The sequence below is a fragment of the Xiphophorus couchianus genome, chromosome 23 (assembly GCF_001444195.1).
Source record: "Xiphophorus couchianus chromosome 23, X_couchianus-1.0, whole genome shotgun sequence".
Taxonomy (NCBI): Eukaryota; Metazoa; Chordata; class Actinopteri; order Cyprinodontiformes; family Poeciliidae; genus Xiphophorus; species Xiphophorus couchianus.
Genome location: NC_040250.1, coordinates 19,637,264 through 19,652,981, shown reverse-complemented (window position 1 = coordinate 19,652,981; position 15,718 = coordinate 19,637,264). Strand labels below are relative to the sequence as shown.

Here is a 15,718-nt window from a genome sequence, read left to right as displayed (position 1 = left end):
AACTCACAGGGGAGAGGCGTTGCTCGACTCTCTCATCAAGCAGATGACAGAAGACTACGTGCTCCGCATGCTGCTCTCATCTCGCCCATGATAGCTTCACTGCACAGACCATATCGCTGCTTCATTTACTCATTGTCTGATAATAGCAAGTGTCTCCTTTTTGCCATACCCAATTACATCTTCATTATCCTCCTATTTAGCTTAAAATAAACCCACATTGCATTTGGAGATCCTAAGTCCATGTGACATTTATTACCAGGCTATCTGAGCCTATAGGTGAGGGCTATAAAGGGTACAATATTTATTATGTCTTCATCTCTCAGGACCATTTACTGTCTCATCATAGCAACAATTCGTTTTAATTCACCAGCTAAAGGACTCTGAACATTCATTACTCAGTCTGCTGTCTAAACAATGACGGGTTGACACACTGACCTCTCACTTTAGCGTACTGTCAATCAAACACCCGTTTCATAGTAATGAGCGGATAAACAATGGGGAGGTGGTCCCCTAAGACAATCTGATATATTACATCTGATCTCATGAAAGAGCAATCTAATAAAAATCATGCAACATAATTAGCCGCTTGTTACTTTCCAAGTACGATGAAATGGCAGTGGATTAGTGCTGCAGCAGTGTCCCAGCTGGACCAAACAAAGAGCTACTCTGGCTATTCCTACACCATAAGAATGTCCACATTTAGTCGCGTTAAAACCACCAACTTTAAAATATTTTATTGGGATTAGTGCATACCTGTGAAGAATATAGAAAGAGGCAAATGATTTTCAACAATTTCTGCAAATGCAACAAACAAAACATGCAACAAAAAAAATGCTGGATGCAATTTCTCCAATGTCACTGCTTTTGGGCCAATTTAGATTGGATGGAGAGAATATATGAAAATACATTTTCAAATTTTAACAGATGTTTCACCGGGTCTGGGATTTTACAGAGTCATTCTAACAGATGAATTTGCTTTGTTCTAAATCATTTTTTAAACTTTATTCTTTATTCTTTATTTAATGCTTGCTAGAAGGTGAACCTTCACCCCACTCTTCTTGTTTATCTTGCATGTATCTCCATACATCTGCTGACCTGCTTTCCTGACTCTTATGATGGAAAACATTACTAAAACATGACACTAATACCAGTTAGATAAAAAACACATAAAACAGAAGTGCATATATAATTACACTAAAAGCTATGATATGAAACTACAAAACAACATAGGAGAGTAAACAGAAGGCAGGAGAATCATATCTGTTTAAAAAGGAAGTGCTTGACTTAAACTGTTAATCATCAAAGGTTCGTAGAGCAGCTAGAAACTGTGCTAGAGTAAAATAGTAGCACTAGCTCAACATATTTTTTACTTAGAAGGAAATAAAAAGTAATCATCCAAAAAATGACTCTGCTGTGAGTCTCTTGTTTGGTTCACTGATTAATCCTCTCCTTGCCTGGCCTCCCAGTTTGGACGATTAACCATATTGTTGTAGCAGTGGTGGTTTTTGATATGGCCATGTAAACAGTTGCCCAGGGCTGTTGTAAAGGAGAAATGGGGTTGGGCAATCATAATAGATTATTGTCTTCAGTGTAGCTTTCAAAGCGTAGGTTTAATAATCTAACTGTTCTTTAAACATCTACAGAGCCTTATCTTTGACCTGTCTGCTGTGTTCCTTGGTCTTCACGATGCTGTTTTGACAATAATATTCTCTAATAAACCTGTGAGGCCTCCGCAGAATAAGTTTATACATCCATCCATTTTCTTACACCCTTGTCTCTAGTGGGGTCAGGAGGGGTGCTGGTGCCTATCTCCATTTCAGGCGATAGGCGGGGTACACCCTGGACAGATCACCAGTAAGTTTATACAGAGATCAAATTATGCACAAATTGCCTTAATATTCTGTTTATAGGACTTATTAAGACGTGTGACTGTACAGTAATAAAGGAGGCTGAGTACAACTGCGTACCTCACCATCAGATTTTCTTAAAAACATTCCAGAGCCAAATATTATGTTCCTTCTACTTGTTGTTCCTTCTACTTGTTCCACTTATGCCCTAGTTCATGTTGGTCTACCACATAAAATCCAGTAAAGTATAAATACAGAGTTTGTGACAGCACAACAATAAATGTGAAAAGGTTCATGGGAATGAATACTTTTGCTAGGCCTCAACATTCAGAGCTACATCTAAAAGATGAAGAAAACTGGGAAGTGGCAAATGTCTTTTTGTTTCACCTGTACTCCGCCAACACATTTCCTGCATCGTCGCAGTTCCTCAGCGTCAGTCTGAAAACAGGATGTGCTACTCTTTTGTCAGGGAAGTTCCATCATGCCAACTTTGTTACAATCCTGAGCAGCTGTGGCCTCAATCAGTCACTCTCCTTTTTACAATAACTGGAACAGACAACAAAGTAGAGCCAGGTTACTCCACACTACCTCTGTGCCCCCTTTTGTCTGAAAAACTCTCCTTTTCCCTTTTGCTGTCTTTCTGTTCCCATTCTTCTCTTTTGCCTTTACAGGAACATCATATGTAAAGCTCTTTTTTGCTCTACTGCAGATATCTGTCCCCCTGTTTGTCCAGATCAATAGGGCTAAACAGAGGACTGGATTTCAAAACTGAATCTGGGGAACCAAATGTTCTTTAATAAGACATGAATAGACATGGGACGCTATGAGCTATTTCTTTGTACCCCGACATTCAGTCATAAAGTAGGTATACATATGCAGTTTATCCATTGTACTGTGTCTCCAGCTGTGCTTAAGATCATGTCAATTTAGATGTGTAGGGATTTAGTGTTTTATAAAAGCATTCATATCTCTTATTTTTTTTCTTTTATTATTGTTCAAGGGTATTAATACTTTTGGTTAACAATGACAATTGAAGACATTTGTCATCATTGACTGTCATCATTTTCCAACAATACAAAGCCGATCCCTTCCTTCTTATTAGCCCCCAAGCAGATTCTGTGTAATTACAACAAGACATCCTACCAGACATTTTAAACTAATGACTTAGTTCCTCATTCAGCGATCTTCTGAACAGATGTGGCAATCCCTCAACAGGCTAAAAATAATTTTGCCTCCAACAGCTGGAATATTCTGCAGATATCCAAGTATGAGATTCCAAGTAACGAGTGAAAAATCACACTTTACAACCGCAGCATCCATTGCACTCCTTTGGGTTTCTTTGACAACTGCAGGAAACACCTGCACGCAGATGCCACTCTCTGTGCCCGTGGTATGCTTAAGTGAAATGACAGCAGAATATAAACACAGGCACACAACCACAGTCTCTTGTCAAGCCAGACTTTCAGGTGTGACTGGTAAAAATTTATTGAAATAGTCATTTCTGGTTAGAAAGAAATTAGGATCCATCACCATCTATTGCCACTTAAAATGTCTAAAATGAAGCACAGATGTGTCACATCAGGTATTTGTCATTAGAACAGCATTTGTAAATTGGTTTGGCCTTTTTTAAAGTTTTAAACATTTAGCCACCAGAAGCCTTCAGAAAGAAGATTGCATCAGTTTATAATTCTGGTAAGTATTTTAAAGAAGTTTTCAAAGAATTTGAAGCTGCAGCACATATTCAGAGGGCACTCAAAATATGCCCCAGTCTGGCCATCCAAGCAGTTTCACCCTGAAAACTGACTTCAAGGTGACACAAGTATCTAAAAACCCTAAAATGTCATCACAGGGCCTCCAGCAGGAACTGGCTACTGTAGATATGAAAGTGCTTGCCTGTACAGTCAGAAAGAGACTGCAAAAACATTCCTTTTATTGAGGACTTGCAACTAGAAAACCATTGCGCTATAAGAAAAAGTAGGAAGTCAGACTGCAGTTTACCACAAAGAATACAAAGACTTGCAGATTCCTTCTCATTGGATAGTTGAGTCTAAAACTCAAATTTAATCGATAAATAAGTCAGAAATGACATTCAAGGAAAACATCATACCAACTTTGTAACATATAGGCTGCGGGATGCTCACTATAATATAATCCACCATATATTAGATTAATTAATGGAGGGTGCTTGAGATTATCTGTAAAACAACAACAACAAAGATACAAGAATACTCACAAAGGACTGCTTGAGAATTAAGAAACAAAAAGTCCTTGGCAGTGTCAAAATGAAGATATTTTTTTGTCTTTGTTAAACTATTTGAAAACTTCTCTTTGTATTTATTCACACTATTTGTGTAGGATATATTTTGTTAAATGATTTGAAACAAGTAACAAAGGCACAAAGGCATTTAAGAAAAAGTTCTCACATCAAATTACAGAAAGCAATTGAAAACGAGCATAGTTTCTCACAATGTCTCTCCTCATATGGGGTCAAATGTAGCCTGTCTGAGCTACACTTGTGGTTTTCCAGAGTTATAGCAGAAGTGAAACTCGCAGCACAATCAGAACAAGGTCACAGGAAACCAGAAAAGCAAACATGAAGGTATGGGGTGAGGGGAGGAAACGCAGTGACACCAGCAACCGTCATTTCGCTTGTCTGAAAGGCAAGAACTTAATGACATATAACTTTACTGACTATTTTCTCAGCTCGTAGAGTCAAAACAGAAAATAGATGTCACAAAAAAAGTTCCATCAAAATGTAGCTTTATTTATAAACACATTTATGTTACAATAATGTATATGTAAAAAAAGGATATTCACAAAAACTGTACAGTTTAAATGTTGACACACAAGTATAGCCTGACACACAGCAGATCTGAACTCACTGGATTTCAAATAGGCTTTTAAGCTAAAGTGCAATCTGTAATTTTAAACCAGAGAAAGCTCAGGCTTTTTAAAAATAAATGGAAATGAAGATTTAAGGCCTTTTACTGGCGTAGCACTTATGAGAATTTTAACATTCTCTCTATACTCTGGGCAGCATTTTTCATGTCAGACAGATGGAAGCTTTGTCTATTTTGGGGGAATATGTCACACATCTTGGACCTGATGCTGCAGGGACGTGGCGGTGCTGGCTGGACGCGGGATTGCCGGGGGGTGTCTGAGGGTGCTCTTGCATTTCAAAATTGAAGCGAGTGCCCTTTTAATTTCTGAAGGCAACCTTTTTCCCCTCCCCTGTCCCTGAAGAGGCGAGAGAGAGAAGCGTTCGCTCCATCAGATCTGCTCTGGCGTGGATCTCACTTTCTTCTTGGTGCCTCGCCCTTCCCGTATCTCTGTTCACATCTCTGTAGAGTGGGGAGAGGAAGGGGAAGAGACAACAACGCACAGTTTATAAAAAGAGTAGCATACAGGCATACATCAATGCACAGCCACAAACATTCACTGACTAATAGGTTAGGCTTGTGAAGATACAGCAGGAGTTGCGATTAATTTGCAACATTAATTTTCTCCATGTCGAGATCATCGGCAGCAGCAGCAGATGTATGTTTTTGTTCTTTTTTACTCGTGTGCTTGCAAGGGGCAATACACACACTCCTGGGCCCCTAATGCACTATTCCTTTAGAGCTGATAGGAGGATCATGATGCTTATGTAGTCAAGTATGCCATTAACACAAAAGCCCACGCAGATAGTCTACCTCAGTCCCCAGACATGGCATTTAAATGTAAAAAGTGCTCAGAGATAAACAGAAGGGGGGGGATAACAGACCAAGGGAACCAAGCTGGCTACTGCTGAGCAACTCCTTCTTTCAATGTGTAGAAAAACATGCAACCCGGTCAGTGGCTTCATCTTCACAGCACACAGCACGCTGCTGGTTTGTCAGCTTAAACGTAAAAAGCAAAGAGACAAGATTGAGTAAAAAACATACCCGCGAGTTCCTGGTCCAACATGTTGATAAAACTCTCAAGCTCGTCTGTGTCTCCCAGCTTGGCTGAAGACAGAAAAAAGAAGAATTCAAGGGACTACAGAGGAAAAAGGCAGCAGTGGAACATTTCTGTCAGGAAATATGTGTCAGATTTATGGTATTTCCTTTGGCCCAATGCTCCCAAAGTGAAATATGAATCTAAGCAAAAATATTCTCTTCTTATTTTGTGCAAATTCAGGTGGTCATAAGTGCAGATACTTTTTATGGACATTAAGACCTTTTGCCCAGGGCAGCAAGGCCTGGGGGTAAAGCTATGAAGCAAAATTAGAAAGACTTATCTTCAGGAGTGTGCACATGTGTACACTATCAGTAAATATTACCATGGTGGAAGATGACACTGAAGCTGGTGTTAAAGGGGGAGTTTGATGATGTAAGACTGTTTGACTTGTATTTTATCACCTTTAGCTGAAAATCCAACATATTTAGCTGCAAAAAAATCCCCAAGGCATAAGGCTGCCACCATGAAGTTTTATCTATCTATCTATCTATCTATCTATCTATCTATCTATCTATCTATCTATCTATCTATCTATCTATCTATCTATCTATCTATCTATCTATCTATCTATCTATCTATCTATATTTTTTCCTGAAAACTAACATTATTCAGGTAAAACAGGGTTTGATGTGGGAGTGGGTGATTGTTCGGTTCAGTGAGGACCAGCAGAGGGAGGGGCTTGCCCAGGGCACCGTTCGTGCATGAACTGCCACTTCCCAATGTCTCAAAGCCTCAACAGCTTGGTAGATCCCCTCAGGACTTAGGTACAGTGCATAAAACCATGAAGATGAGCAAACTATACCCTCTTGGTCAGCTTTGTGTGTGTGTAAGTGGTTTTTGTTTTTTTTTTTAAATCAATTTAGATTCATCACCACGTGAGTGTAAATGCAATGGAATACATAGGGAGTAGTTCATTTACACACACACAAACACCTGAGACAGACTCCCTGCAGGAGAGTTTCAAAGTACGGTGCTGAGGAGCCACAGTCACAGCAGGGGGGGCTTTGTTGTTTCCAAACAAAACAGCTCGGAGCCTAATGTGAGGAGCATGCGTTGTTCTTGTTACAGTGATCAGAAGCAAAAGTGATAGTGATCACCGTGAGAACAATGGCTGAATCTGAATGAAGATGGGACGATAGGAGGCTTGCAGAACCTTTCAGCGCCAGCGTCGTGCCTGCATGGTGGAGCTCCTCCTCACTCGTATTCAAACTGTTTCCCATAGATGCTCCACTGCCTGGGAGGGAGAGAGGAGGATGGAAGAATAGAGAAGAGATAATAAGCACTAAGGGTTTTCCACGCAAATGATCAGTAGCAATGACAATGCAGGAGTTACACGTAATGATAATAGCATGTTCAAAAGTGAAGGTAAATGCCGGTTTGTGAGTGACTCCCATGTGTCAGCTGGAACACTTGAAAGCAAGCGCGTCTTTTCAAACGTTACCGGGGCCAGCACACTTTCAATAATGACGACGCATGGGAGCAGAGGAAAACATCTCCTCTTTCATCTCATAACCGCCGACAAATGAGCAACAATAGACAGGAAAAAGAACGATTACAGAAGATGCGCTATCCATAATTGGAGTTCATTCCAGTTCGTCATTAGGCAAACAGCCACTTTTCTAGAAGAGTGCAGGGTATGTCTCCTCTTGTACCAATAATTTCATGCAAATTAGACGTGTCAAGCCGTAGTTGTTTGGGCTATTAAAGATCGCCAAGTGATAACCCCAGAGACAACAGACTGTTATATAACAGGAAATGTTGTACAGAAATATCTTAAGTGTTCCACACATTCTGCATATTCTCTCATATAGCTTTTCCTGAATTTAATGAAATTGTGTTAGTACAATTCAATTAGAGCCAGTTCAAATTTTCTTTTTAAACTTACTGTAATCAGAGTCTTCCACCCCATTGTCTTCGATGCGGCTCTTGGCCTCATGCAGGACGCGCTGGTAATGCTGATGTTTGCTTTCAGAGGGGGCCTTCAGCTCCTCCACAACATCCTGGAACTCCTGCAGCACGTCGCCCAGCTCCAGCTCCAAGTCTGTGGAAAATTTGACAGCAGTTGGAATGCAATCCCAGACTCTGCAGAAAGGAAACTCCAAGACTGACTGGGAGCAGCAAAGCTGACACAGTGATACAAGGAGTAAAAATAAGATTCTGAGCTGGATTTTAGAAAGTTTAAATTAGTTTAAAATGAACAATGTGCAAATATACTCCAAGTACAAAATTAAGCTTAAACAAAAACGTCTTTGGCCTGGTTGTACACTAATGCAAAAAGGATCCCACCTGTCTGAGGGACACTGAAATATTTATCTCTTCTTTACAGAAGTACATAAGTTCCCAAAACAAACTTTTCTGCGAATGATTCAAATTACATGAAAAAAAATTCCTGACTATCATGCAGTATGCAAACATTATTTCTAAGTCAATTATACAGAAGTATAATGACAGAACAAACAGCATCAACAATTAATACACCATGGATATCTATTAGAAAGAGCTTATCTTCTACCTTTTATGGCATTAATATATTTTGCCATTCCCATTTTAGTTATTCCTTTCTAATTTAATATTAAATTCATTGACAGTGTCGCTAACTGCAATTTTATTTTTTGACCAATAGATCAAAGTAAAAGAAGGATCTAGATGGAGACTAGTGTACTAAAAACTATATATATATATATATATATATATATATATATATATATATATATATATATATATATAGGAAGCCTTAACATTCACACTGAAAGACTTGAACACTTCATGTCTCCAATAAAGATTTTAGTCCATAGCTCATAAATAAAAAATTGGAGATCGTTAAATGACAAATTACAAAACTATTTTTCCTATTTGTTCTTTGTTTTTTGTTTTTTTTTAACCAATTAAACTTATTGTTTTAAAGTATCATTGGACTCACCGCCTGTAATATCTGAGGACATGATAAAAAGAAGTTCGCCACAAGCTGCTGCGTCTCTCTGCTCAGTTCAGTCTGAAGCTGTCAGGAAAATGTAGTTTTATTTCACAGCCCTCTACTGGCGCCCAGCATTTAGAGGACGCGACGAACCAATAAAGTAGCAGGGGAAAAAAGTCAGAAATTTACTGTAAGTGGAAAAGTGGGCAGAAAGTTGAATGACAACGACAGGAAGAATCCGTTACGTAACAGACATACCGGACATGCTTTCATTGTGGAAGAGAAATATTATAGCTGTACGTGCACTGAAAACTTAATGAGTTCGTCTGTTAATTACGAGACAAACTTAACGCAGAGTGATCTGTGAGTATCGGTCGCATCAATTTTAAGATATAGATTGTGTTTTTGTGGCCGAGTTTCTGAAAATAAATAAATAAATAAATAAATAAATAAATTACTACTGTGAATTTTAACAAATATCTGAAGTAGTCTCAGTCTGCTGTAGTACCCTGCTCTGTCAACAGAGGCCCCCCTAGCCTTACAAAGTAAGTCTGAGGGCAATGTTATGCAATTTCAATACCCCTCATATTTTCCAGTTGTGAAAAAGATTAAATCATTTAAGCTCACATTAGACCAGAGCGAAATTAGTCCTCAGTTATTTATCTCTTAGTTTTTCCAAACTAGCATCCTGATATAGTATTAGGTCAATCTAGTTGTACAAAACTAGTTGTAAGAACTGTTGTACAATATATAGATAGATAGATAGATAGATAGATAGATAGATAGATAGATAGATAGATAGATAGATAGATAGATAGATAGATAGATAGATAGATAGATAGATAGATAGATAGATAGATAGATAGATAGATAGATAGATAGATAGATAGATAGATAGATAGATAGATAGATAGATAGATAGATAGATAGATAGATAGATAGAAAGAGAAAGAGAAAGAGAGAGAACAACATTATTGCCACATTTATCTTAAAAATATACTTTTTCCACAATTGCTTATCAATACATGTTGGGGTATCAAACATTACCAGTCATTTCCAGATGTATAAAGGGTTTAAAATCAAGATTAGGAATTAGTCTCAGCCAGAAGCAGACTCAGACAGATAAAGTGGGGGAAAAAATCATTAAAAGGCTGTTAAAACCTTATTAAGTGTTTACTGTGAAGCAGAAAGGCAAGTGGGGGGCAGGAACTACTACATTTATTATTTAAAAGTTAATAATTTCATTGTAGTTAAGCACAGTGTTTGTACAGAACCATCGTTAGTCACTGCCCTGCAGTGAAGAAAAACTATTCCAGTTCATGCAGGTAAACCTGTTATGTCTCTGCATTTGATCTGTCAGTTAGTCGGACAGACGGGGAGTGTGTTGTAGGAGGAGCATCAACAAATTATGCCTTCAACTGTGCAGGTTTAGATTGCTGCTACTGTGCTCAGTGATCACTTGCTACCGGGTGACTTATGTAGCATGTGCGAGGGCAATGGGCCATGGGACTCCTGATAATATGAACTGGGCTGGACTTCTGCAGGTCAGTGAATCAAAGATTATCAGTTCTGCTGGGTTCTTATTACTCTCTCAATGTTTCTGTGTGGCAGGCAGATTGAATCTTATTCTTAAAATGGAAACATATTAGAATCTCTTGATTTTGTGTGGATTAAGCACATCAGGAAAGTCTTCAGAGTGTGGATTTTGTGAGCAGTTATGTAATTACTCCAATTACTTTATATCAAATCAAACTTTGGTATTAGCTCTCTGCTTTTGTGCCTTTTGCGTGTGAGGATATTTGAATAGAGTAAACTAAACAATGACATCATTGTGCTTTTCGGTGTGTTGTTCAAGAGCTTATTCACCCATGAAGTTGTAACGCTATCGTTACCACCTGAGTAAATATCTCTTGGAATGTTTCCAGGTTCAAGGAAAGGAAATTAGGGTGAGAAATATAAAAAGAAATAACACTTGTTTTCTTTTTCTTTCACTCAGAAGTTGCTGATGATGCTTCATACCAAGCAGATCATTTGTGGCTCCATCCATTTCTCTATCAAGGAGGAACTGGAGCCTCATACTCTGGTTGGATCACTAAATAAACACTTTGCACCTCCTTACCAGCTCCTGACCGAGGAGTACCTGTGGATGAACAAAAGCACTGGGAATTTCTACATTACTGAGAAGAAGATGGATCGTGAGCACCTCTGCTCTGAGGAGACAAAAGACGATGAATGCATTATTTTGCAATCTGTAATTGTTGGGCCCTCTAGGGAGCTGGAGCAGTTTTCTGTGATCATAGAGGACATCAATGACAATGCACCATATTTTGAAAACAGCAAAATATGCCTGGATATTTCTGAGGATGTACCTGCAGGGACCAGTCTCATGCTGGATGACCAGGCTCGGGACAGAGATAGTGGACCAAACGAACAGCTGAAATACGAACTCAAAGGTTCTGGAGGAGTTTTTTCTTTAAAGGTTGAAGAAGAAGGACCACTAATCAAGCTCATCGTACAAAAGGCTCTGGACAGAGAGACTCAGGACCTGTATCAAATGCAGCTGGTGGCTACTGACTGTGGAGTACAGCCTCTGAGTGTATCAGTACCTATATTTGTCACAGTGACAGATGTTAATGACAACTGTCCAAGCTTTAGTCCTAACAGCCCACTCAGTGCCACAATCTCAGGAGACTCTAAGAAGGATACAGTTGTTACTCAGGTAGTTGCTGCAGACCCAGATTTAGGCCCAAATGCTGCTATTGTTTATTCCCTCAGTCCTAAGGTCTCTGAAAGGGCTAAGAAACTCTTAATCCTCAGCAGTCACAGTGGTCACATCAGGCTAACACAAGACCTTGAAATAGACAGCTCTGAGGAGCTGGTGTTAAAAGTGTTAGCCAGCGGCCTTCACTGCCCACCAGCAGAGACTCAGGTAACAGTATCCCTACTCCCCAAGGCTACCCAAGGTCTAACAATCAAGATCGGGTTCATAGCTAAGCATTACAACCAGACTGTTGTGATACCAGAGAGCCAACCCCCCACTCCCTTAGCTGTTTTAGAGCTTGAGGGTGACAGCAGCTTTAAAGACTCATCTCTTGCCATTGAGGGTGACGTGCCTTTCTTTTTGAGCCCACAGAGTGGCAAATATCTACTTTCCACATCAAAGCCCCTAGACTATGAGATGAAAAGTGAATATCACATTTCTGTGGTAGTGAAAGGGAGTTCATCTGAAAGGTCTGTGATCGCTCCGCCTCAGCGAGAGATCAGGGTGATGGTGGAGGATGTCAATGATAATGCCCCACATTTCTCCCAGACTGACTACCAGCTGGAAGTGGAGGAAAACAACGAGCCTGCAGTAATACTGCTGCAGGTATCAGCTACTGATGCAGACAGTGGACTCAACGGCAGGGTGACATACAGGTTAGATAAACACACATCTGCCATCTTTAAAGTTGACTCAGTGACAGGTCAACTATCTGCATTGGTTCCTCTGGATAGAGAACAGAAAAGTGTGCACAAACTCACTGTGTTTGCTCGAGATAGTGGGGTTCCTCCCCTGGAGTCCCAGGCCTCTGTAATTATTCGTGTTCTGGACCGGAATGACAATGCACCTGCTTTCTCTACTCCTCACTTCATCTTTTTCATCCCTGAGAATGCACCACCTTTTGCTCAGGTGGGGTTGATAGAAGTGGAAGATCCAGATGAAGGAGAGAATGGGAAAATAGAATTGCAAATTGTACAGGGTAACACATCTTTTGTTGTGGATAGCATACAAAGGATGCTGCATACCACCACCAACTTGGACCGGGAGATGACAGATCGTCATGAACTTTACCTGGCGGTCAGCGACAATGGCCGTCCAGTGGCATTAACCTCCAGTGCCAGGGTGACTATCTTTATAGAGGACATTAATGACAACAACCCAAAAGTGATCCTTCCCAGCAGCAATTATTCATGTTTGGTAGTCTCTCCAGGTACTCCAGTGGGTACAAATGTAACAAAGGTCTATGCCATCGATGAAGACTCTGGTGTAAACTCAGAAATCACATATTCTGTTGTTGCACCAAAGTCAGTTTGGCAAAACACCCCCTTCCAGGTAGACTCAAAATCAGGGAACATTACCTTAAGACAAGAGCTTTTGCAGGAAAATATGGGAATGCATAATCTGTTCATTGTAGTAAGAGACAATGGGAAACCAACTCCACTTTACACCACAGTTTGGATTAACCTGTTGGTTAATAAGAGCACAGATCAGTGCCATCTAGATAGGGCACCTACATGGACTGGGAGATCAGATTGGGTTGAAAGTGCTTCTATGTCTCCAATCTGTGAGGTGGAGACTGCCAGATCAGTTCAAGCGATATACTTTTATCTTGTGCTCTGCATGGCGGTAGTAACCATAGTTTTGTTTTTTACAACAGTTTGTTTGTACCTGAAACATAGAAAATATCCACCAAAGAAAAAGATGGGACATACAGAAGAGAATGAGATTCCACTCCGAATCAAAGACAAATATTATTCTGATGAATAGCAGCTCGAAGCAAGCAGCGAGTAATCTCACTCACAGTTTCAAGGATGAAAACAGCCAGAGAATTAGACATTTTGAGAGTATTTGTCTTGGGCTTTATGCAGTTAAAAAAAATCCCTACATGCTTCTGCAATTACCGTATATTCAGAAGTAGAAGAATAGTCCAGCAGGTTTCTGATAAAGACTCTGCACACTGTGACCAGAACTGATAAGAAGAGCATTTTTTCCTTGAAAACTCTTAACATTATAGACAAAACTAGTCATGGATGATGCACCAGGCAAAGCTACCCAGTGATAACGCGTATCACAGCCAGTGAGATATATTGTAGATTAGTCAAAACGTTCTCAAGAAATCATAAAATCTAAGGTACTTGTGCAACGTGCTGGTTGAGCCTATCTCAGCTTCCTGACTTATAGTGATGGGATCCTAAAGTATTTAGACACTTTAGGATCCACATAAGGGTTTAATGTTCCTTCAGAGGTGAAGTGATGAAAGTGTATAAAGGAGTAACCCTTGACTAGCTCCAGAAGTGAAGAGGCACACAAACGTCTCAAGTCTCCACCTTGCAGTTGTTACCTGATAACGCCGGTTCTTACCCACACGGTTGGATCGCACCCAAAAGGCAGAAAACTCACCGTATTGTGCCCAGCTCCCCGCCAGGTGTGCTGTTTTAATACCTGACTCTCAGAGGGAAGTCACACTCTACTCAAAGATGTTTTTACAAACAGCAGCTGGCGTCACATTCGGATAGATTTGGAGGAACAAATTAGATCTAAAGCAGGTTAAGTGCTGCATTAAATATGAATGAGCCAGGGTACGATGTGTGTGCAAATCTGGGAGCAAACAGATGTACAAAGAGGGAGGGGAAACTGTTTAAACTTTATAAAATCTGTACAGTGTAGTGTATTGTTGAGAGTAGGCCTGTGTGAGGTGGAAAGGAGGAAAGCAAGGAGACGGAGCCTGTAAAACACAATGTACAACAACCTGGTTAGTGCAGAACAAGGCTTGTATAACATGAGCTGTGTCTCTGAGGATGTCTGGGCTAGCTGCTTCAAAAATAAACAATCTAATAAGGCCCACACTGTGGGGATAACTACATTAACTGGGATCAAATAAGGAACTCTAAAACCAAATTAAGAATTGAATTAAAATAGCCTTTTTACAAGAGAAATTTAGGAATACATTGGATTACAAGATACAGTTTTGTTGTTGTTGCTGTTTTATAAAGATATGTACATATATGCTTACAAAGTGTTTTACATAATTCTATTTTATATGATTTAAGAAAAAATATTTACCTAAAAATATATCTATGTATTTTGTTATATGAAGCTAAAAATGCAGCTTTAAAAAAATGCAGTTGGCAGGTGAAAGTCTGCCATCTAGTGGATGCAGATGACGCCAATTGACCGACAGGGAGAGAATGAATCAGAAAACCAGTCTCTAACGTCGCGGCTGTCATATTGCCTGAGAACAGTGATGTGTCCCTGCTGCCCTGCTCCATGTTCAATCTACTTTCACTCACCTTTCAGTTTATCTTTTCAAGATGAACATTTAATTTCAGGCTATGAACAGCAATTGACTCCACAAATGCCCTGTGGATTAGTTGTAAACTGCATTTTAGTTGTGAACTGATTTTGTGATAATGTCATACAACTCTTGTGTGAATAAAATTCTAGTTATTTTTGTTCGTTTGTTATTGTTTTGCTATTTTGTTCAAGATCAATGAGGCAACCCCCCATTGCGTCTCAATTGTCCTAACATGTAGCTTTCAGTTATCCATATTTCCTGTTTGTGAACATTCCAGAACATAACAAAACATTTAGGAATGGCAATAACACAACACAAATCCAGCTCACCAGCAGTAATATCTTATGCAGTTTTTATGCTTAAGACGGTATTTCATAGATGGTGTTATGATAGGACCTGACAGTTTTACTCAGTCTGGAGAGCTTCACCTGACTATCCACAGGAAAGTTTTATTTCATGTTTCATTTAGAATACATACTCAGCAATACCATGACCATCTTATTTATGTGAATAAATACTGTGTTATTTTCTGTAATTTTAAGTCAGTCTGTATTGTTTGAATGCTTCATTTTCATTTTTATTTTCTTGCTCAATAAAATATGCTTTACAAATTATTTAGAAATGACTGGGCAGAGTGCTATTCGCTATTTACATGATCTGCAGCACCCAGATCTTGTGATGGTTGGTACAAGTGCATTTCGGTAAGTAGGTATGCCATAAAAAAAAAAAAAGCTAATTTATTTAAATAACTTGATTCAGAACTTGAACCTCACGCAATATACATAGCTATTTCAAGGGGGTTTTTTTGTGAATGTTGATTGTGATGCCTTACAGATAAGGAAAACTCAAAATCCAGTTTCTGACAAAAAGAACACTAAATAAGACATTTTTTCATGCCCAAATGTAATGCTTTGATCATTTTC

The 15,718-nt window shown here is 39.3% G+C and overlaps 2 protein-coding genes across 2 annotated transcripts; one reads left to right on the top strand and one right to left on the bottom strand.

Annotated features, from left to right (window-relative positions):
• Window positions 1-4,590: 4,590 nt before the first annotated feature.
• Window positions 4,591-8,899, bottom strand: LOC114139709 (regulator of cell cycle RGCC). The gene is made up of 5 exons (XM_028009781.1): window positions 8,746-8,899; window positions 7,711-7,866; window positions 6,979-7,059; window positions 5,771-5,833; window positions 4,591-5,188 (listed from the first exon to the last, which is right to left on the bottom strand). The coding sequence occupies exons 1-5, from the start codon at window positions 8,765-8,767 to the stop codon at window positions 5,181-5,183; spliced, it is 330 nt and encodes a 109-aa protein (XP_027865582.1). The 5' UTR covers window positions 8,768-8,899; the 3' UTR covers window positions 4,591-5,180.
• A 1,224-nt stretch (window positions 8,900-10,123) lies between these two features.
• pcdh20l (protocadherin 20-like) lies at window positions 10,124-14,954 on the top strand. The gene is made up of 2 exons (XM_028008690.1): window positions 10,124-10,283; window positions 10,736-14,954. The coding sequence occupies exons 1-2, from the start codon at window positions 10,236-10,238 to the stop codon at window positions 13,265-13,267; spliced, it is 2,580 nt and encodes an 859-aa protein (XP_027864491.1). The 5' UTR covers window positions 10,124-10,235; the 3' UTR covers window positions 13,268-14,954.
• Window positions 14,955-15,718: the final 764 nt, after the last annotated feature.

Coding starts and splice junctions, on each gene's coding strand:
- LOC114139709 (XM_028009781.1), bottom strand. CDS start 8,767: ATGTCCTCAGATATTACAGGCG. Junction 7,867..8,745: donor GTCCTCAGATATTACAGGCG/GTGAGTCCAATG, acceptor AATTTTCCACAG/ACTTGGAGCTGGAGCTGGGC. Junction 7,060..7,710: donor GGTGGAAGACTCTGATTACA/GTAAGTTTAAAA, acceptor TCTCCCTCCCAG/GCAGTGGAGCATCTATGGGA.
- pcdh20l (XM_028008690.1), top strand. CDS start 10,236: ATGGGCCATGGGACTCCTGATAATATGAACTGGGCTGGACTTCTGCAG. Junction 10,284..10,735: donor ACTGGGCTGGACTTCTGCAG/GTCAGTGAATCA, acceptor TCTTTCACTCAG/AAGTTGCTGATGATGCTTCA.